This window comes from Euphorbia lathyris, chromosome 5, assembly GCF_963576675.1.
Source record: "Euphorbia lathyris chromosome 5, ddEupLath1.1, whole genome shotgun sequence".
In the NCBI taxonomy this organism is placed as follows: domain Eukaryota; kingdom Viridiplantae; phylum Streptophyta; class Magnoliopsida; order Malpighiales; family Euphorbiaceae; genus Euphorbia; species Euphorbia lathyris.
Window position 1 is genome coordinate 86,403,370 of NC_088914.1, and position 18,003 is coordinate 86,421,372.

Genomic DNA, 18,003 nt, shown 5'->3' on the forward strand with positions numbered 1-18,003 from the left:
ATCCTTCTTTGTAGTTCTAACATAAATACATTTGTCATACTCGTTTATTTGATAACCATTAGCCATCATGACATCATCAAATAATTTATGACATCGTCTTGGTGCTTGCTTTAATTTATATAAAAACTTCACAAAATTACAAACTTTTTTTTCTTGACTTGGAGCTACACCATCTTCGGGTTATTCCATGTAAATCTTTTCATCACGGTCTCCATTCAAGATAAAATTGATTTTCTCTAATTTCCCATGCATAACAAATAAATTTTATATTTTATCAAATAAATTCAAATTTTGGATATACTTTATTATTGAAACAATTTAATAAATTTTAGTTTATTAGTTGATTAAATTATTTAGTTTTTTATTCAATTAGATCATTTGATGCTAATGAATAATATATTAACTTGTTTCAAAAAAAAATAAAAATAAATTAACTAGAAAAAATAACCTCTTAAAAATGTATAATCTGCTTCAAATAAGTTAAAGTCAATTTGTGATTGCTATGACCAATAAATACTGCTAGAAAAGAAAATGCAGTGGAAAAAGTTGACAATATTTAGTAAATACATAATAAAAATTAAAAATTATTTTGAAAAAAAAAATTGAAAGTTAGGTCTAACTTTTATCTAGAAAATTTTAATACCACCTTTACTAATAAACGTTAAACATCCATTTAATCAAATTCACTTATAAAAATAATTAATATTAATAATAATATACAAACTCAATTAAAAAGATACCATTTTTTACATTGTAAAATTTTCAATTAATTAAAAAAATGACTTAATACATCATTTGTCCTGAATTAAATTTGTCTAAAAAATTTAATTGGTTTTCTGAATTTTCAAAGTGATTCGATAGTTCTTTAAACTGACATAATATATTCAATTAGCCCGTTAAATTTACATAAAATGTAATCAATTGATCACTCTATTATAAAAAATTAAGTTTGATAACTTGCTGGATCCGCTTTAATATTCTTTGCCGGAGTTACCTGCAAAACAAAACCGGAGACAGGCTCCGACGATCAAGTCAGTTTTTGTAAAAATGAGTCTATAATTTAGCAATAGCTTTGTGGGAAAAAATGTGAACGTACCTCCCCCCTTATTCTTAAGGCCTTTTATAGGTGTTTTTTGGGTAACCGCCGAGGGCGGTTACTCCTTAGTGGGCCACGTTCTGAGGGCGGTTACCCCTTTTTAGGCCATGTCCCTTTCGTGGCTTTCATGGCAACGAACGTGGTTCTGAGTGGGAGTCTTGACGCTCCGTTTAGGAATTCGGGGCGGTTTACTCGCTGCGCCCGCTTCCTTCATTCGGGTCCCGTCCAATCTTAGCCCATGGGGCTTTAATATGGGCTGGGCTTGCGAAATGAATATAACCCGTTTTGGGCTCCGCGGGTTATCACATGCCTCCCCCTTGGTCTAGCAAGAGCCCTTTTAGGGTCTTTTTATAGGGGACGCTTCGTCTTTGTCCGATTATTTCAAAGTTTTGAATTTGTGCATTTCCCCTCTTTCGTTTTCTCCGGCGTCGACCTTTTAATTCCGTTACTTCTTTTCCGGCGTTGACCTCTTAATCCCGTCACTTCACTGTGTTGTCTTTTTCATGTAAGTTTTTCTTTTCACATTTGTTCCTTGTTCGGCTTTTTGCTTCTGTTTTCCTTTTATCGATCATGTCAGACCTCGACTTCGCGCCGTTTGACGACGATTATGTCCGCGAGGTCTCTAACGAGGTCGAAGAGATGGTTGAGGAAGCTTCAACCAGCTCTCCTGGGTGTAATTCTCATCCCGCCGACTTCCTTCATCTGGCGAATACAACCGACGAGGGTTTAGGTTTTGACCCCAAAAAGTTGATTCCGCCACCTGTCCCAACCCCTCGTTTGTTACCAAAGAAGGACAGGTCGGGAAGTCTGGTTTGTCAAGAGACAATCGATGATTTGCAGGAGCATTATCCCTGGCTCCGAGGTCTCGAGACTATCATTCCTGGGGAGGATAGGGGACCGGGCGATTACCCAATGGGGTACTTCACTATTTTCGTGGCCCAGATTATCTGCGGCTTCACTTATCCGCTGGCGGATGAGATTGCTTCCGTCCTAGGCGGTTACGGAATCGCGCCCGGGCAATTGCATCCTAACGGTTGGGCCGATTTGACTCTGGACAAATTCTTGGCGGATTGTTTGGAGGTTCCCTTTTCGCCCAAAATCTTCTCCAAGCTCCACCATTTCAAAAGCTCGACGGGGTATTTCACTTTCATCCGCCAGAGCGGATACTATGGTTTTGACGAGAAGCTGAACAAGATCCGCGAGTGGGATCGATCTTACTTTTTTTATCAAGTTTAATGAGGAAAACCTGAACTTCCTTCGTTGCTGGAGCCGACCCAACGTAAAGAGTTTGAACTTCAGGTATCCCAGCAAGGAAGAATCCGCCGTTATCAAGTTCTTGAAGAGCACTCCTCCTTTTGTATGGACATACGATCAGGCCTTTCATATGCTAAGGAGCCGAGTAGCAATTGCGTACCGCGAGGGGGATCGCGTTGTCTATATTCCTTATCGCGTTTTTGTGCAAGGTACTTTTTATTTCCAAGTTGATGGTTTCTTTTAACCCTTTGCAGGGGTGATCCTTTATCTCAAATCGCTGCAGATCGGGAGGCTAAAGCCCTGGCGAGAAGAAAGAAGCGGATGACGGAAACCGCTTCCGTTGTAGGGGCGGATCCTTCTGGAGGGACGATTCCTTCTATTGGGGCGGCTTCCCCGGTTAGGGCTTCCGCTTCACAAGGTCCCGCTTCTGCCTCCGAGGATCTTCCTTTAACCAGGAAGCGGAAGATAAGTGCGGATACAGAGTCTTCTCGTTCTAAAAAGAAGAACACTTCTGTGTCCCTTACTGTTGGCGGCGCACCTGTATCCGCCTCGTCTAAAGGAAAGAGCAGTACCCCCATTCACGAGGTATCTTGATCTGCTCCCTCTCATATTGCTACTTTTTCCTCATGAGCTATCTGCCGTTCTCTTGATATTTTTCTTTATGCTTTTGCAGCCAATCCCCGATATTAGCGGATGGTGGACTAGGACTTTCGGCCTGGCCGTGAACTTCTCTTGCAAGGATATTGTATCTTCCATATGCAATGTCCTCGGGCGACTTCCCTCTGCCTCCCGTGTGCGCGAGCAAGTACCGCTCCCTATTGCTGTGGAAGGGATCGAGAAGCGTTCTGTAGAGGTATATTATTGCTTTGTCCTTCGCTTTCAAATATCTTATGTTCATCGTAACCGCATATTTCTATTCGCCCATTTTTATTTGTGAGACGTGTTATATGCAGATTATCAATTTCGCTGAGGGCATTCTCCGAAGGGATGCAGAGCGAGCCAAGGAGTTGGAAAGTCTTGGTACGGAATTGGCGACTCAGAAGTCGCTTTATGATGATGTCTAAGGGAAGGTGAAGGTCCTAGAGGGCACCTGTCAGAAGGCCGTGGGCGAGAAGGAGGAGGCCCTTAAATCCCTTCAGGCCAAGTCCGATGAACTGCAAAAAGCCCTCGACGACCTAGCTGCTTTCAAGGAGGCCCAAAAGAAGAGGGTTGAGGAGATTTTGGCTGAAGATGGCGTCCGCATCTACTGGTATGGGGAGCGGATTCATGCGGCTTATGAGCACGGGCATCAGGGTCTAGTACTTAACCGCCCCAAAGTTCCCATCCCTGAAAAGGATTTAACTGGGGAGTGGGATAAGCTGGAAGCCGAGGATGCTGATATGGATGAGGTACTCTTCTTAGATTGGAAGAGTCTTCAGGATCCTCCGATTAGCTGCGAGATCCCTATTCAGCCCGCGGAAGGAGAGGCACCCCAAGCCGTTTCTCAACCTGTGCAAGAGGTACCTCTCACCGAAGAGGTTACTGAAGCAGTTACCGATTCAAGGGTTGAGGATTCGCTTGAAGTAGATCCTCCTACCGGAGGAGATGAGGGAGTCGCCGCAGTCCAAGAGGGCATTAGGGGCGAAGGAGAGGAAGCTGTAGCATAGCTTAACTTATATTTGGACTTTTGTATGTAAAAACCATGTAACAAACCGCTCTGATATATATATTTTCTTTCGGTTGTTGCTTTTCATATGTGTGTGATTGTCACTTTTTTGCCCTTTATATGTGCCCTTTGTCCTTTTGCCGACTCCATATTTGTGTTTCTTCATAGCTAGGGTGGCCAGACCCTTTTTGCAATTTTGAGTACTCGTTTATTCGCTTAATTTTATGCCTTAACTTATAATTCTTCTTTCGAAAATAATCATAAGTTTTGATCATAAGGTTTTGCGAGTGATGCGTAATCATGCATCCGCCTTTCTTTAACAGGCAACACATTTATGTGTTTTTGATTTTAACCCTAAGGTTTTTTGCGAGTGATACGTAATCAAGCATCCACCTTTCTTTAACAGGCAACACATTTATGTGTTTTTGATTTTAACCCTAAGGTTTTTTGCGAGTGATGCGTAATCATGCATCCGCCTTTCTTTAAGAGGCAACACATTTATGTGTTTTTGTAAAGAATCCGCATTTTGTTGTAACATACTGAGTGAATGTAATAACTTTTATTGATGACGAGAAAAAGTTTATTACATATGTACACCAATTGTGCGGGATCGAAGCCTCATTAAAACCTTTTATCAGAAAACCCAGTGGGAAAAACTCATAAAAGGAAAAAGAGTACTCGTCATTTCCTCGAACTACTCGGCCTTTCTATATAGGCGTAGATTCTCTAGATTCCATGTGCGCGGGAGCTTCTTTCCACTCATTTCTTCTATTTCCGGTCCCATCTTCCTGGATACTTTGTATGGCCCGATCCAGTTGACGCCTAGCTTGCCTTTGCCATCTCTAGACTGTGTTTTATCTGCTTTTTTCAAGACCAAGTCGTTTTCGTTGATCATTACTTTTCGCACTCTTCTGTCATGGTATTTCTTGATTCTATTGCGGTACATTGCCATTCGCATGTAAGCTTTTTCTCTTCGTTCCTCCACAGAATCCAAAGCATCTCTGATGTTGATAGGATTTTGTGTGTCGCAATAATAAATCGTCCGATCTGTGGGCGACTTGATTTCAACAGGTAGGACTGCTTCGGCTCCATAAACTAGCGAGAAAGGTGTTTCGCCTATTGCTGCCTTTACAGAGGTTCTGTATGCCCACAACATATGGGGTATCTCATCCGCCCAACTTGTTTTTTTGTCACCTAGCCGCTTCTTGATGCCTTGAACCATGGCCCTGTTGGTAACCTCCGTCATACCATTTGATTGGGGATGGTTTACAGAAGAAAAATGATTCTTGATTCCCATGCTTTCGCAGTATGTTTTGAACTTGGCACAGTTGAACTGGGTGCCATTGTCGGTTATAAGCTTCTGCGGGATCCCAAATCGCATGATAATGTTCTCTCGTAAGAACTCGATCATTCGCTCAGGTGTTTGTGCGGTTACTGCCTCCGCTTCTACCCATTTGCTGAAGTGGTCCACTGCGACTATCAAATACTTCCTTTTCTTTGTTGTTTCTGGGAATGGACCCACTATATCAATTCCCCATGTTGCGAATGGCCACGCCGTCATTATAGTGATTTGTTCAGCTCCGGGAACATGCTTTTCATTCTCATGGATTTGACAGTTGTGACATTCCGCAACCATCTTCTGGGAATCTTCCACCACCTTGGGCCAGTAGTATCCCATCAGTTTGACCTTTCTTGCCAATGCCGCCGAAGCTTCGTGCGCGCCACAAATTCCTTCGTGTAGTTCTCGCAGCAGATAGTCTCCTTCATTACGACTAACGCATTTCAACCATGGACATGTGTACGATTTCCGATACAAAGTTCCATCCCGCATTGAATATCGTGCCGACTGCCCAATTATTTTTCTGGCTAAGCTCTTATCAACCGGCAAATCTCCCTGCTCCAGATATTGACGGATTGGCATCCGCCAATCTTCATCGTCTTCTAGTTCCTCGATGATCATAATCTGATCAACCTCGAATGCTGGTGCCGATTTTATTTCCAAGCTGCATGCTTTTTGACTCCATGGTTCTCTACTTGCCGCTGCTTTTGCCAATTCGTCAGCTTTTGCATTTTGGCCTCGTGGAACATGCACCATCTCCCAAACGACTCCCTTGTGCGTTAACTCTTGTGTCAATCGGCTGACCACCTGATGGTATTTTACTAGCTCCTCATGTTTCACCAGATAATTTTTTGTGATCTGGTTTATCATGAGTTTGGAATCGCTGTAGATTACCACTCTTTCTGGGGTGAGTTCATTGAGCAACCTCAATCCACATATCATAGCCTCGTATTCTGCGGCATTATTGGTAGTTTTGAAAGTTAATTTTACTGCATAATACAGGCGGATAACCTCCGGACCTTTGATGACGATTCCTAGCCCAGCTCCGTCTGCAGATAAGGCCCCATCTGTGTACATGCTCCACTCTTCTTTTTGTGCCTTTGGACATTCATCATCATCCCAGGTGAATTCGTTCACGAAGTCGGCGAGCACTTGGCTCTTTAGCGCTGGTCTTCCTTCATAGCGGATATCGTATTCGCGCAGGCGAATTGACCATTCCATCAACCGGCCGGATGCGTTAGGTTTCTGCAATACCTTTCGCATTGGGATGCCAGTTCTCACAATGACAGTATGCGCCTGAAAATATGGTTTCAATCTAGTCGTCGTGGTTATCACCGCGAGGGCCATTTTGTCCAACTTCGAATACCGGAGTTCTGCGTCCTTCAAGACTTTGCTCACGTAGTATACTGGATATTGTTGCCCTTCTTCTTCTCGCACCATCACAGTGCATATCGCCATGCTGGTGACGGATACATAAAGAAACAAATCTTCTCCGTCTTCCGGCCTGCTCATTAAGGGCGGATAACATAGTAATCGCTTTATCCCCTCAAATGCTTCTTGACAATCCGGCGTCCATTCAAAGGACTTGGATTTTTTGATGGCATTGTAGAAAGGTAGACATCGCCTAGCTGAGCATGATATGAATCGCCCTAATGCCACCAACCGCCCGTTCAGTCTCTGTACTTCCCTTATGTTCCTTGGCGTCTTCATCTCCATTACTGCTTTAACCTTCTCAGGATTCGCCTCAACCCCTTTGCCGCTAACAATGAAACCCAGGAACTTTCCCGCTCTTGCTCCGAATGTGCATTTCTCTGGGTTCAATTTGAGGCCATATTTGATCAACACTTCTAGGATTTCTTTGATATCCCGCGGGTGGTCTTGCATTTTCTTGCTTTTGATGATCATGTCATCAACATAGATCGAGAAGTTCTCGCCGGATTTGTCTGAAAATATCTTGTTCATCATCCTCTGATATGTTGCTCCCGCATTTTTCAATCCAAAGGGCATCACCTTGAAGCAATAAGTCGCCTGGTGAGTTATGAATGATGTTTTGATTTCATCCGCCTTCTCCATGGGTATCTGATGGTAACTGGATTTCACGTCGGTGAATGATAAAGCTTCATATCCTGCAGTTCCATCTACCAATATATCAATGTTAGGAAGTGGATACATATCTTTCGGACATGCCTTGTTCAAGTCTTTGAAGTCGACGCACATTCTGTACGTTCTATTCGGCTTTTTGACTAGCACCACATTGGCTAGCCATTCCGGATAGGTGACTTCTCGAATCGCATCCGACCTTAGCAAGTCCACCACTGCTTTTTCAATCGCCTTTTGCCGCTCAGGAGCATGTCCCCTCTTCTTTTGCCGCACTGGGGTTGCCCCTTTATCTACATTCAACCGATGGGTTGCTACGTCTGGGCTTATTCCTTTTAGCACTTCATTTGGGGCGGCAAATGCCGACTCACATTGGATCAATACCTCGGTAATGGCTTTCTTTGTTTCTTCTGAGAGTCCAGCCGCTATTCGCACGTTCTTATCATTCGAGATGGCGAATAGTTCCGTTTCTCCTAATGCTTCCGCCGGCAGCTTCTCTTCGACTTTATCCTCCTCTTCCGGTTTTGGTTCAAGTGATAATGTATAGGCCTGTTGAGATACAAGTTGATCACCTTCAACTATGACTTGCCCTTGGTGTGTTGGCAAATGTAACGTTAAATGCTTCATTGAGATGAGCGACTCCGTCTCCGACAGGAATGGCCGTCCCAGAATTATGTTGTAGGCCAGTGGGAGATCAACAATTGCGAATTCTAAATCACCTCGCCATTTTAGATTCCTATCGCCCATTTCTGCCTCCAACACCACCTGCCCACTTGTTTGGGAGGATTGACCCCCAAAACCAGTTACATCCATGAAGGTGTGTTCCACCCGCTCGTCGTTGATTCCCAACTTGTTGAATGCTGTCCGGGTAATGACGTTGCAAGAACTGCCTGTGTCGATAAGGACCCGCTTGACGTCCCATCCTTCAACGGCCATCGTGATCACCAGGGCATCCGCATGTGGCTCCGTGATTCTCGCAAATGAGTAATTGAGGGCATCCCCCCTATGTGTGTTGCTCTTTCGCCGTTCACGGCGAGTTATTTTTGTTGGAGGCTCGTAGATTCCGCCTGCTATCACCTTTATCACCCCTTTCTTCTACTTCTTTTTTGGCCGTGTTTCTCCTTCATGCGGGAGCGTTGTTTTCTCATCAGCTGTTTCTTTTCTTACAAATTGACTCAGCTTGCCTCTCTCGATCAGTTTTTCTATTTCCTTCTTCAGTTCGTAGCAATCATCTGTGTCATGGCCATTCAACCTGTGGAACCTGCAATACTTACTGGGATAGCGCCCCAAACTGGTTCGGCCTTTCACCTCGGGGAACCGCACATCCTTCTTCAAAGGGCTCTTTTCGATCCAAAGTAACACCTCTTGGCGAGTCGTGTTTAGTGGCGTGTGATATCCTCCACCTTGAAAGGGACGATCGCCTCTTCGAACAAAATTACTTTTGGACTGGGTCTGATGCCGACTGTCCGAAGTGGTTCTAGCGGCATCTCTTTCTCGCCGAGTTTGGGCCCTATGTTCCCTGTTGACATCATCCACTTCCATGAATTCCTTTGCTATCTTCATGAGCTCGGCTACAGTGCATGGTTTGTTACGGATGATTTCTTTCCGCATGCTCCAATCTGTGGTTCCATCCGCCATGATGTTGCGAATACTCACGATATCTGGGTTCTGCAATCGCACCAGGATATCGTTAAAGGCGACAACAAATTCCCTTAGGGAATTATAGTTTCTCTGTTTGATCTCCTTCAGCTGCCTATCTGTCACATCTGCCGCTTTACAGCCCACGAACTTCGCACAGAAATCCCGACTATATTGTTGCCAATTGTGAATAGATTCTGCCGGTAAAGATCGAAACCAATCAGATGCCGCACCGCCCAAAGTTGTCGAGAATAACCTGCAAATTATGCTTTCGCTTGCCCCTGCAACATCCATTAACTCTCTGTAGTTCCTGACATGAGCCTCAGGATCAGAATTTGGATCCCCATAGTATTTTGGTATGGCAGGTGCTTTGATTCTGTGATCTGGAATGAATTCCCGCAACGAAGGGGCAAAAGGTGAATCGCTCTGGACCTCTGCTCTCGGCCGAGGTGAGTACCCCATTCGCTCCATCATGCTCCGTAATTGATCTTCTAAGTCAATATCGGGTACTCGTCGGACCTCTTCCATCCGCTGCTGGTGAATTCTGGATGGCATCCACTCGCCCATCGGTGTTGAGATGGGTGCCTGTTGGTGGACCAATCGCCGTCCCGTTATAGGATCAAAGTTCCATGTGTGCTCACGCCCAGACATAGTTGTGTTAGGCGTCATCAATTCCAAACGTCTGTGAGGAAAAGGGTCCAGTTATTATAGCGGAAGAGTGCCTTGCATTCCTGGCAACGGTTGGGATGGTTGCCAGGTTGGATGTGTCGTCGTAATGAGATCTGGGTGCGAGTAGTTGCTCGAGTGACTGTGTGGATTCGTGCGACTACTCTGGCCCACTTGATTTGGCACCTGAGATGGCTGCGGAAGGACAGGTATGACAGGAATAGTCGGTGATTGTGTTGAGATAACCACAGGTTCCTGAGGGGCAGGCGCCATGGCGGTATCGCGTTCGGCGAGGGCGGTTAATAAATTAATCATTCGATCGCCAGCCGCCTGGCTCATATTCGAAGCCAAGACCTGTCCTGCCATCTGCACGAAATCGCTATTGGACATCTCCATTTCATTTTGCACCTGCACTTCCAATAAGGGACCCAATTGTCCCGAGGGGCCTGACGAGCTAGGCACCACAGGCTGAGTACCTGCAGGCTGCGAATTTGCAATCCGTGAACTTCGGGAGTTCATGCTAGTGGATCTGGTCGTAACACCGGTCGTTCGTGATGGTTCTGACATGTTCTTCGTGTACCTTTAACCAAGTGTTGGTAAAAAAGGTCCACGCTCACCGCACCAATGATAACTTGCTGGATCCGCTTTGATATTCTTTGCCGGAGTTACCTGCAAAACAAAACCGGAGACAGGATCTCCGGGAAAACTCTCCGACGATCAAGTCAGTTTTTGTAAAAATGAGTCTATAATTTAGCAATAGCTTTGTGGGAAAAAATGTGAACGTACCTCCCCCTTATTCTTAAGGCCTTTTATAGGTATTTTTTGGGTAACCGCCGAGGGCGGTTACTCCTTAGTGGGCCACGTTTTGAGGGCGGTTACCCCTTTTTAGGCCATGTCCCTTTCGTGGCTTTCATGGCAACGAACGTGGTTCTGAGTGGGAGTCTTGACGCTCCGTTTAGGAATTCGGGGCGGTTTACTCGCTGCGCCCGCTTCCTTCATTCGGGTCCCGTCCAATCTTAGCCCATGGGGCTTTAATTTGGGCTGGGCTTGCGCAATGAATATAACCCGTTTTGGGCTCCGCGGGTTATCAAAGTTTAATGCCAAATATGTATTACGTGCGTCTTAAAATGTTATTACATAATTCCCATAATAGATTAAAAATGAAGTTCTTATTTTTTCAACTATAAAATTTGTCTTCTCCATTATTAGAATTGCATACCGCGACCTTGGTCGTTTTACTTTTTTTTTTAAACGCGTGTAATACATATTACACATTTAACTTACTTGTTTTGCAACGGAATGATCAATTGATTACATTTTACAATTTACGCAAGTTCAGAGGGCTAACTGAACATTTTATACAAGGTTAGGTGACTATCAGGATAATTTTAAAGTTTAGGGACTAATCAAGCTTTTTGACAAGTTCTTGAAAAATCAAGGCTTAATGCTTCTCCAGCCCTCTTAACTTGTCCAAATTGGTCATTTTACATCTCCAACTCATCGAATGTCCTATTTACACACTTAACTCTATAAAAATGGTATTTCTCACCCCCTTAACTTGTCCAAATTTGTCATTTTACCCATTCTCAACTCATCGAATATCCTATTTACTCCATTCACTCCATAAAAGTGGTATTTCTCACCACTTATGATCTTATTTGCCCTCTTAACTCCATAAAAATAGTATTTATTATCCCTTTATAGTAGTCAAAAAAGTTGAAAAGAGAAATAACAAATAAAAAATACAAATAACAAGAACATTAATATAAACAAGTTAAATACATTATATGTAGGGATAATGTACCAAAATAGGCCTATGATTTTTGGGGAAGTATCAATTTAGGTTCCACTTACAAAATAGCATAAATATAGGTTTAACGTTTAAAAAAAAATTATCAATTTAGGCTTCGATAACGGATTGTAAGGGGTGAAAAATACCACTTTTATGGAGTTAAGGTGGTAAATAGAACATTCTATGAGTTAGGGGGATAAATGGACAAGTTGAGGGGGTAAGAAATAACACTTTTATGGAGTTAAGGGGGTAAATAAGACATTCGATGAGTTGAGAGTGTAAAATGACCAATTTAGACAAGTTAAGGGTGTTGGGGAAGCATTAGCCCAAAAATCAAATTCCTAATATTTATATATATATATATATTATTTTTTTTATGTCAAAAGCCATCACAGAGGGCAAATTCGTCATTTTGCAGAAGCGAAACCCTAAACACTTGCGCGCATATAATTAGAGATTGTCTCCGTCAAATCTTGCTCACAACCAGGAGGTAGAGGCTGTACTGTACTAGCTTTCTCTTCCACTTCGGCGACCTCACTTAGGTTTCTTTCTCTTCCCTTCAGATCGCTTTCTCTTACTTTGCTTCTCTGATCTCCGTTATATGATCTGTTATTTCTTGTATCGTTTGTTTGGCTGCCTAGAAAATGGATGGATGTTTTGGATGATTTGCTTGTTTAATCTGTCTTTGAAAATTCTGTTTACATTTATCTTAAGTAGGCGTTTGCGGTTGTTTATTTTGTCAGCTGAAAATACTAGATCAATCTGTTGATGGTCGTTTCATTTAGTTTACTGTCTGGTTTGCCCCATGGTAGTTTATCTTCAACAGAAGAAATTAGGCTTTATGCATAATTACCCCTAACTTGGAAGTTTTCCCATTTGGCGCCTAAATGTTTACTTTGTACCTTTCATACATCTAAACTTGTCAATTTTGGATCTTTGGCGTCCCTATTGTTTATTTGCAGATTTCAAAGTTGACTAGTTCACACCATGGATTCAAACTTTCACCAGGTCCAAAATTGACTAGTTTGAGTGTATAATTGATCCAAGTATAAGATCAAGAAAAGTGATAAGTTTAGGTGCTTAATTATGTATTAAGCAGAAATTACGATCTTAAAGTACTTCCTTGCTGCTTGGTCTTTGGTGCTGTTTCTTGAGCTCCATATTGGGGAAAAGAAATGGTATCATGTGATTTGGAATGTATTTTATCTGAATGAGTTGATTGGATTTCCATGACTTCGTTTTGGTCTGATGGTTACTCCTGTATTCACATGAAAGTAGATGTTATAAAATATTGTATGTATGACCAAATGAGATTCACATGTAAATTTCTTGCTCGAAGTTTCTTACTTCACAAGCTCCCAACACCAATTCACGTTGTTGTATGTGTTTGTATTTCAATTTTATGGGAGGGTTTGGAGTGTCTTAATCAGTCAAGACTGTGCTCAGAGTCGGGCGTATGAGTTTTTTATGCAGTGAATTAGATCTTGTTGTCTGCTTGTTATGAAGATTTGGAAGCAGTATGGTGAAGCTTATCTACTATATTTTGCTTGTATAATTTGTGTTTATCCTTTTTTAGGTCACCATCTTGAGTTGCAAACATGGCAGATGGATCAAGGCATCCATCAGTGTTCCAGAAGATAAGTGGGCAATCCTCTTTTATCTCTCAGCTTTCACCTAATTTGCAAGCAAGGAATTATAGCATTGCTGGTGCATATGGTAATGGTTTACAGAACAACTTGCATCCTGCACTTGAGGGAAATGGCTTTGCACTTTCATCATCCCCTTCGCCTGTATTTGTGCAAGCACCAGCTGAGAAAGGTGCTGGTGCCTTTATGATTGATTTCCTTATGGGAGGTGTTTCAGCAGCCGTCTCTAAGACTGCAGCTGCTCCAATTGAGCGTGTTAAACTCCTGATTCAAAATCAGGATGAAATGATCAAGTCTGGTCGGCTATCTGAGCCATACAAAGGAATCGGTGATTGCTTTGCCAGAACCATGAAAGATGAAGGCATGATTGCTCTTTGGAGAGGAAACACTGCTAATGTTATCAGATACTTCCCCACTCAGGTTTTAATTTTCTAATTCTCTTTTGATTAGTTTTAGACCTGTTCTTTTGCTCTATTTTCTGTATAGTAATCATTAAGAATATGTTAGTACCCTTTATTGATTCTAAAAATAAATTTTTTGTTGTGACATATATGTTATTGTTCATTCTCAATCACAGAAGCTCTTCATCCCAAGTTCTAGTTTATAGCATTTCTTATTTGTATCTAAAGATGTAGCCTCGGCTAATTAGTGGAAATATCTACTCTAACACTTTAAACATGTATCAGGCTCTGAACTTTGCATTCAAAGATTACTTCAAGAGGTTGTTTAACTTCAAGAAGGACAGAGATGGCTACTGGAAGTGGTTTGCTGGGAACTTGGCATCTGGAGGAGCTGCTGGTGCCTCGTCTCTTCTATTTGTTTACTCCTTAGATTATGCCCGTACACGTTTAGCTAATGATGCAAAGGCAGCTAAAAAGGGTGGTGAAAGGCAATTTAATGGTATGGTTGATGTTTATAGAAAAACCATTAAATCTGATGGTATTGCTGGACTTTACCGTGGCTTCAACATATCATGTGTTGGAATTATCGTGTATCGTGGGCTCTACTTTGGAATGTACGATTCTCTTAAGCCAGTCGTGTTGACCGGTGATATGCAGGTACGATTGTTATGGAAACCATTCTCTCTTTTCCTGTCAAAAAATTTGTTTTTCAATTGTGTTTAGCATTAAGATAGCATACTGATAGCTATATATGTTACTGTTTTTTATGTTTATTTTGGCCTTTGTAGTGTGATGTCTTGCAACATTGAGTTTCTATCTATATCTGACCGGACAACACTATTTACAGAAATAATCCGTCTGACACGACCCGTTTGACAAAAATATCATTTTGGTTAAATTTACATCATCTATAATCATGTGGAATATATGAATCACACAACATGATTATGATATGAAAATCTGTTACACTACTGACAAATTGTGAAATTATGCCACGGTCGCATGAAATATGCGTCCTAGTATCTGTTTCATTATATGCTGAAGTCATCTCAATGCCTGACACAGGCGACTCGTTATGAATTTGTCTGTATTTAATCCTTCTTTTTTCTTATCTTCTACAGGATAGTTTCTTGGCTAGTTTCTTGCTGGGATGGGGAATCACAATAGGTGCTGGATTGGCCTCCTACCCAATTGATACTGTCCGAAGAAGAATGATGATGACATCAGGAGAAGCTGTGAAGTACAAGAGCTCGTTGGACGCCTTCAACCAGATCATGAAGAATGAAGGGACGAAATCCCTCTTCAAGGGAGCTGGTGCAAACATCCTTCGTGCTGTAGCAGGTGCTGGTGTGCTTGCTGGTTATGACAAACTTCAGCTGATTGTCTTCGGCAAGAAATATGGCTCCGGCGGCGGTTAAGTTATAGTAGAATGACGATGATGATGAAAGAGGGATTATGTTCCCAGTTTGAATAATTTTTGAAGAAACATTAACGGTCCCAGTGTTTAGGGAATTAATATGATACCCCACATAGTTGTATTGAACACATTTAAATTTTGAGTGCTTTTAGAAGAGCTTTGAATGTTTCTTTTCTTATATTGGATAATTTTCCCTTGCAATAAAAATTTGTGCTTATTAATGGTTCAAAATTTTGCTCCAATGGTATCTGAATTTTATGATAGTTAATACTTTGATACCTAAATTTTACTATTTTAATTTTAAAAAATACCTCAAAAGGATAACTGGACAAGTTAATACACAGGTGAACAAGAAATTAAGAGTTCAAAATGATCATTGAATGCTTCAATCACATTTTCTTCCATTATTCAAAGCTAAAGCTAAAATCTTTGCCATTGAGAATTCCTGACAAGATTCTCTTAAATTGGACAAAGAGGAAAAATTATAGGATGACAACACTCCACCCAATTAAAATAAAATTGGGTTAAGATCAACAGAATCTCTTAAATTGGACAAAGAGGAAAAATTATAGGATGACAACACTCCACCCAATTAAAATAAAATTGGATTAAGATCCATTATTTCTCAAAGCTAAAGCTAAAGAAATAATCTTTGCCATTGAGAACTTCCGACAAGATTTTGTTAAATCGGACAAAGAGGAATGACAACGCCAAATTGGGTTAAGATCAACACAAAATTAGGTTAAGATCAACATAGATGGAGTCTTGGCTAATGGAAGCCGGGCAAGTATAGATGGCTTAATCATAGATGATAATGGGGCCTGGTGCAGTGGATTTACTATATTTTTTGGTGCATGCTCATCGATGATTGCTAAGCTATGGGGCGCATTTTACGCTCTTCGTCTTGCTTGGGAACTAGGCTACCGATAGGTGATCCTTGAAATTGATAATGCAAATGTGGTAAAGATCCTTCTCAATAACGCGACTAACTAATATCAATGAACATTGGCATCTAACACAACCATTATTATCAATGCTCCAAACGGAATTGATAGTGCAAATATGTTATTCGTATAGAGAAGGAAACACAGCTGTTGACTATCTAGCCAACTTAGCTGATTATAATTTTCTTGGCTGTCATATTCTATCTACTTGTCCTCAGACTGTTAGAGATATAATTGTCGATGACTTTCTTTTCCAAAAATATGTAATATGTAGTGTTTTTTAGACTCTGTTATCCTCTCTTTTAATATATATAAAAAAGATCTTTGAAGTACACATGAAATCAACATAACTCATAATTATCTTCAAATCGCTACCATCTGACGTAAGTTCAGCTCGCATCAGCAGACATGGAATCATCCATGTGACACAGAACTGCTAAAGGAGTTGCACAACCCTTCATAACTTGGTCAAAAGTCGAAGACACAAAGACTGCGTTAGAGATATAATTGTCCTCAGACTGTTAGAGATATAATTGTCGATGACTTTCTTTTCCAAAAATATGTAATATGTAGTGTTTTTTAGACTCTGTTATCCTCTCTTTTAATATATATAAAAAAGATCTTTGAAGTACACATGAAATCAACATAACTCATAATTATCTTCAAATCGCTACCATCTGACGTAAGTTCAGCTCGCATCAGCAGACATGGAATCATCCATGTGACACAGAACTGCTAAAGGAGTTGCACAACCCTTCATAACTTGGTCAAAAGTCGAAGACACAAAGACTGCGTTGGATCATAAGGTCATCCTTATCGGAATTACATTCCTTCAAGATTAAGAAACATAGAATGAAACGACCACCGAAGAAGCAACAAAAATTATGTCAAAGACAGTAGAAGTAACAAACATTATGTCAGAGAGGCTGGTGAGATCGAAGTGCGAAAAGTAAAGAGGGAAAAAGGAAATTATGAGGCTGAGGACCCGTTTGGTTTGTAAAAGCAGAGATTTTATGTTTTTAGAAAAAACATGCTTTTTATGTATCACCAAACAACTAAAACTCATGAAAACACGAGTTGAAATAGATTAAACAAATACCTCTGAACAATATTAACTTAATAGTCTCTTTAATTCTTGATGAGAAGGTTTGAATACTTAGATTCCAAGAATTATCATATTAATTAAATAAAGGGAAAAGTACAAAAATAAACCTTGTGGTTACACCCATTTTCGAACAACACTCATGTGGTTTAAAAGTTTACAAAGTGGTACCATGTACTTCATTCCGTTAGCAAACATATACCAAATTGACTAACGGTGTTAAAAGTCAAAAGGAAAAAAGTTAATTTGGTCCTTATATTTATTTATTTTTATAAATTGACCCTATTATTATCTAATTATTACAAACAAACTCCAAAATAAAAAATAAAAATCAAATATATCATCTTTTCAATCTCTTTTCTTTTTTCTTTCTTCTTTCTCCCTCCTCTCTCTTAATTTCTCTCTCTAAAATAAAGTTATCCCCATCAACACTTTCAATATATATATATATATTTATTAATCTCACCTTCAAACATTCAAGTACATTTAGTCAATAATCAAACTGGACTACAAATAGACAAAGAATAAGATCATCATATTCTAAATCCGATTACTCTTCAAGACAAAGAACAAACCAAGGATCAAATTAATCAAAATCAAGATGTAGAATCTACGAGAAAAGTGTCGCTAGGAGAATTGAAGGCAACAGAAGATACGGAAGAAGAGGATTCAAAACTCCTGATTCTTTGGATCACAAAATTCCAGCGATGACAAAATGCCCGGGGCGCCCAGAAAACCGAGGGCGGTGGCGCCAAAAAGAAAAGCATCATCGGAGGGGAATAACGTGAGAAGAAGTTTACAATTTGATCTAACGGAGGAAGTTGAATCACTATTTCCTAGAGTAATTCTGGCTGATTATTTCCATCAAAAGATGAAGAAAACTCGAACTCAACTCATATTTGATATTTGAGAGATAATTAATTACAATTTTATTATGTAGATATAGTAATAATCGATTTTCATTTT

General features: G+C 40.9%; 1 protein-coding gene across 1 annotated transcript; it reads left to right on the forward strand.

Moving 5' to 3' along the window:
• Positions 1-11,925: 11,925 nt before the first annotated feature.
• On the forward strand, positions 11,926-15,222 carry LOC136229077 (ADP,ATP carrier protein 3, mitochondrial). The gene is made up of 4 exons (XM_066017640.1): positions 11,926-12,069; positions 13,104-13,593; positions 13,860-14,231; positions 14,696-15,222. Exons 2-4 carry the CDS (start codon positions 13,126-13,128, stop codon positions 14,990-14,992), a joined length of 1,137 nt encoding a protein of 378 aa, XP_065873712.1. The 5' UTR covers positions 11,926-12,069; positions 13,104-13,125; the 3' UTR covers positions 14,993-15,222.
• The last annotated feature ends 2,781 nt before the right edge of the window (positions 15,223-18,003 follow it).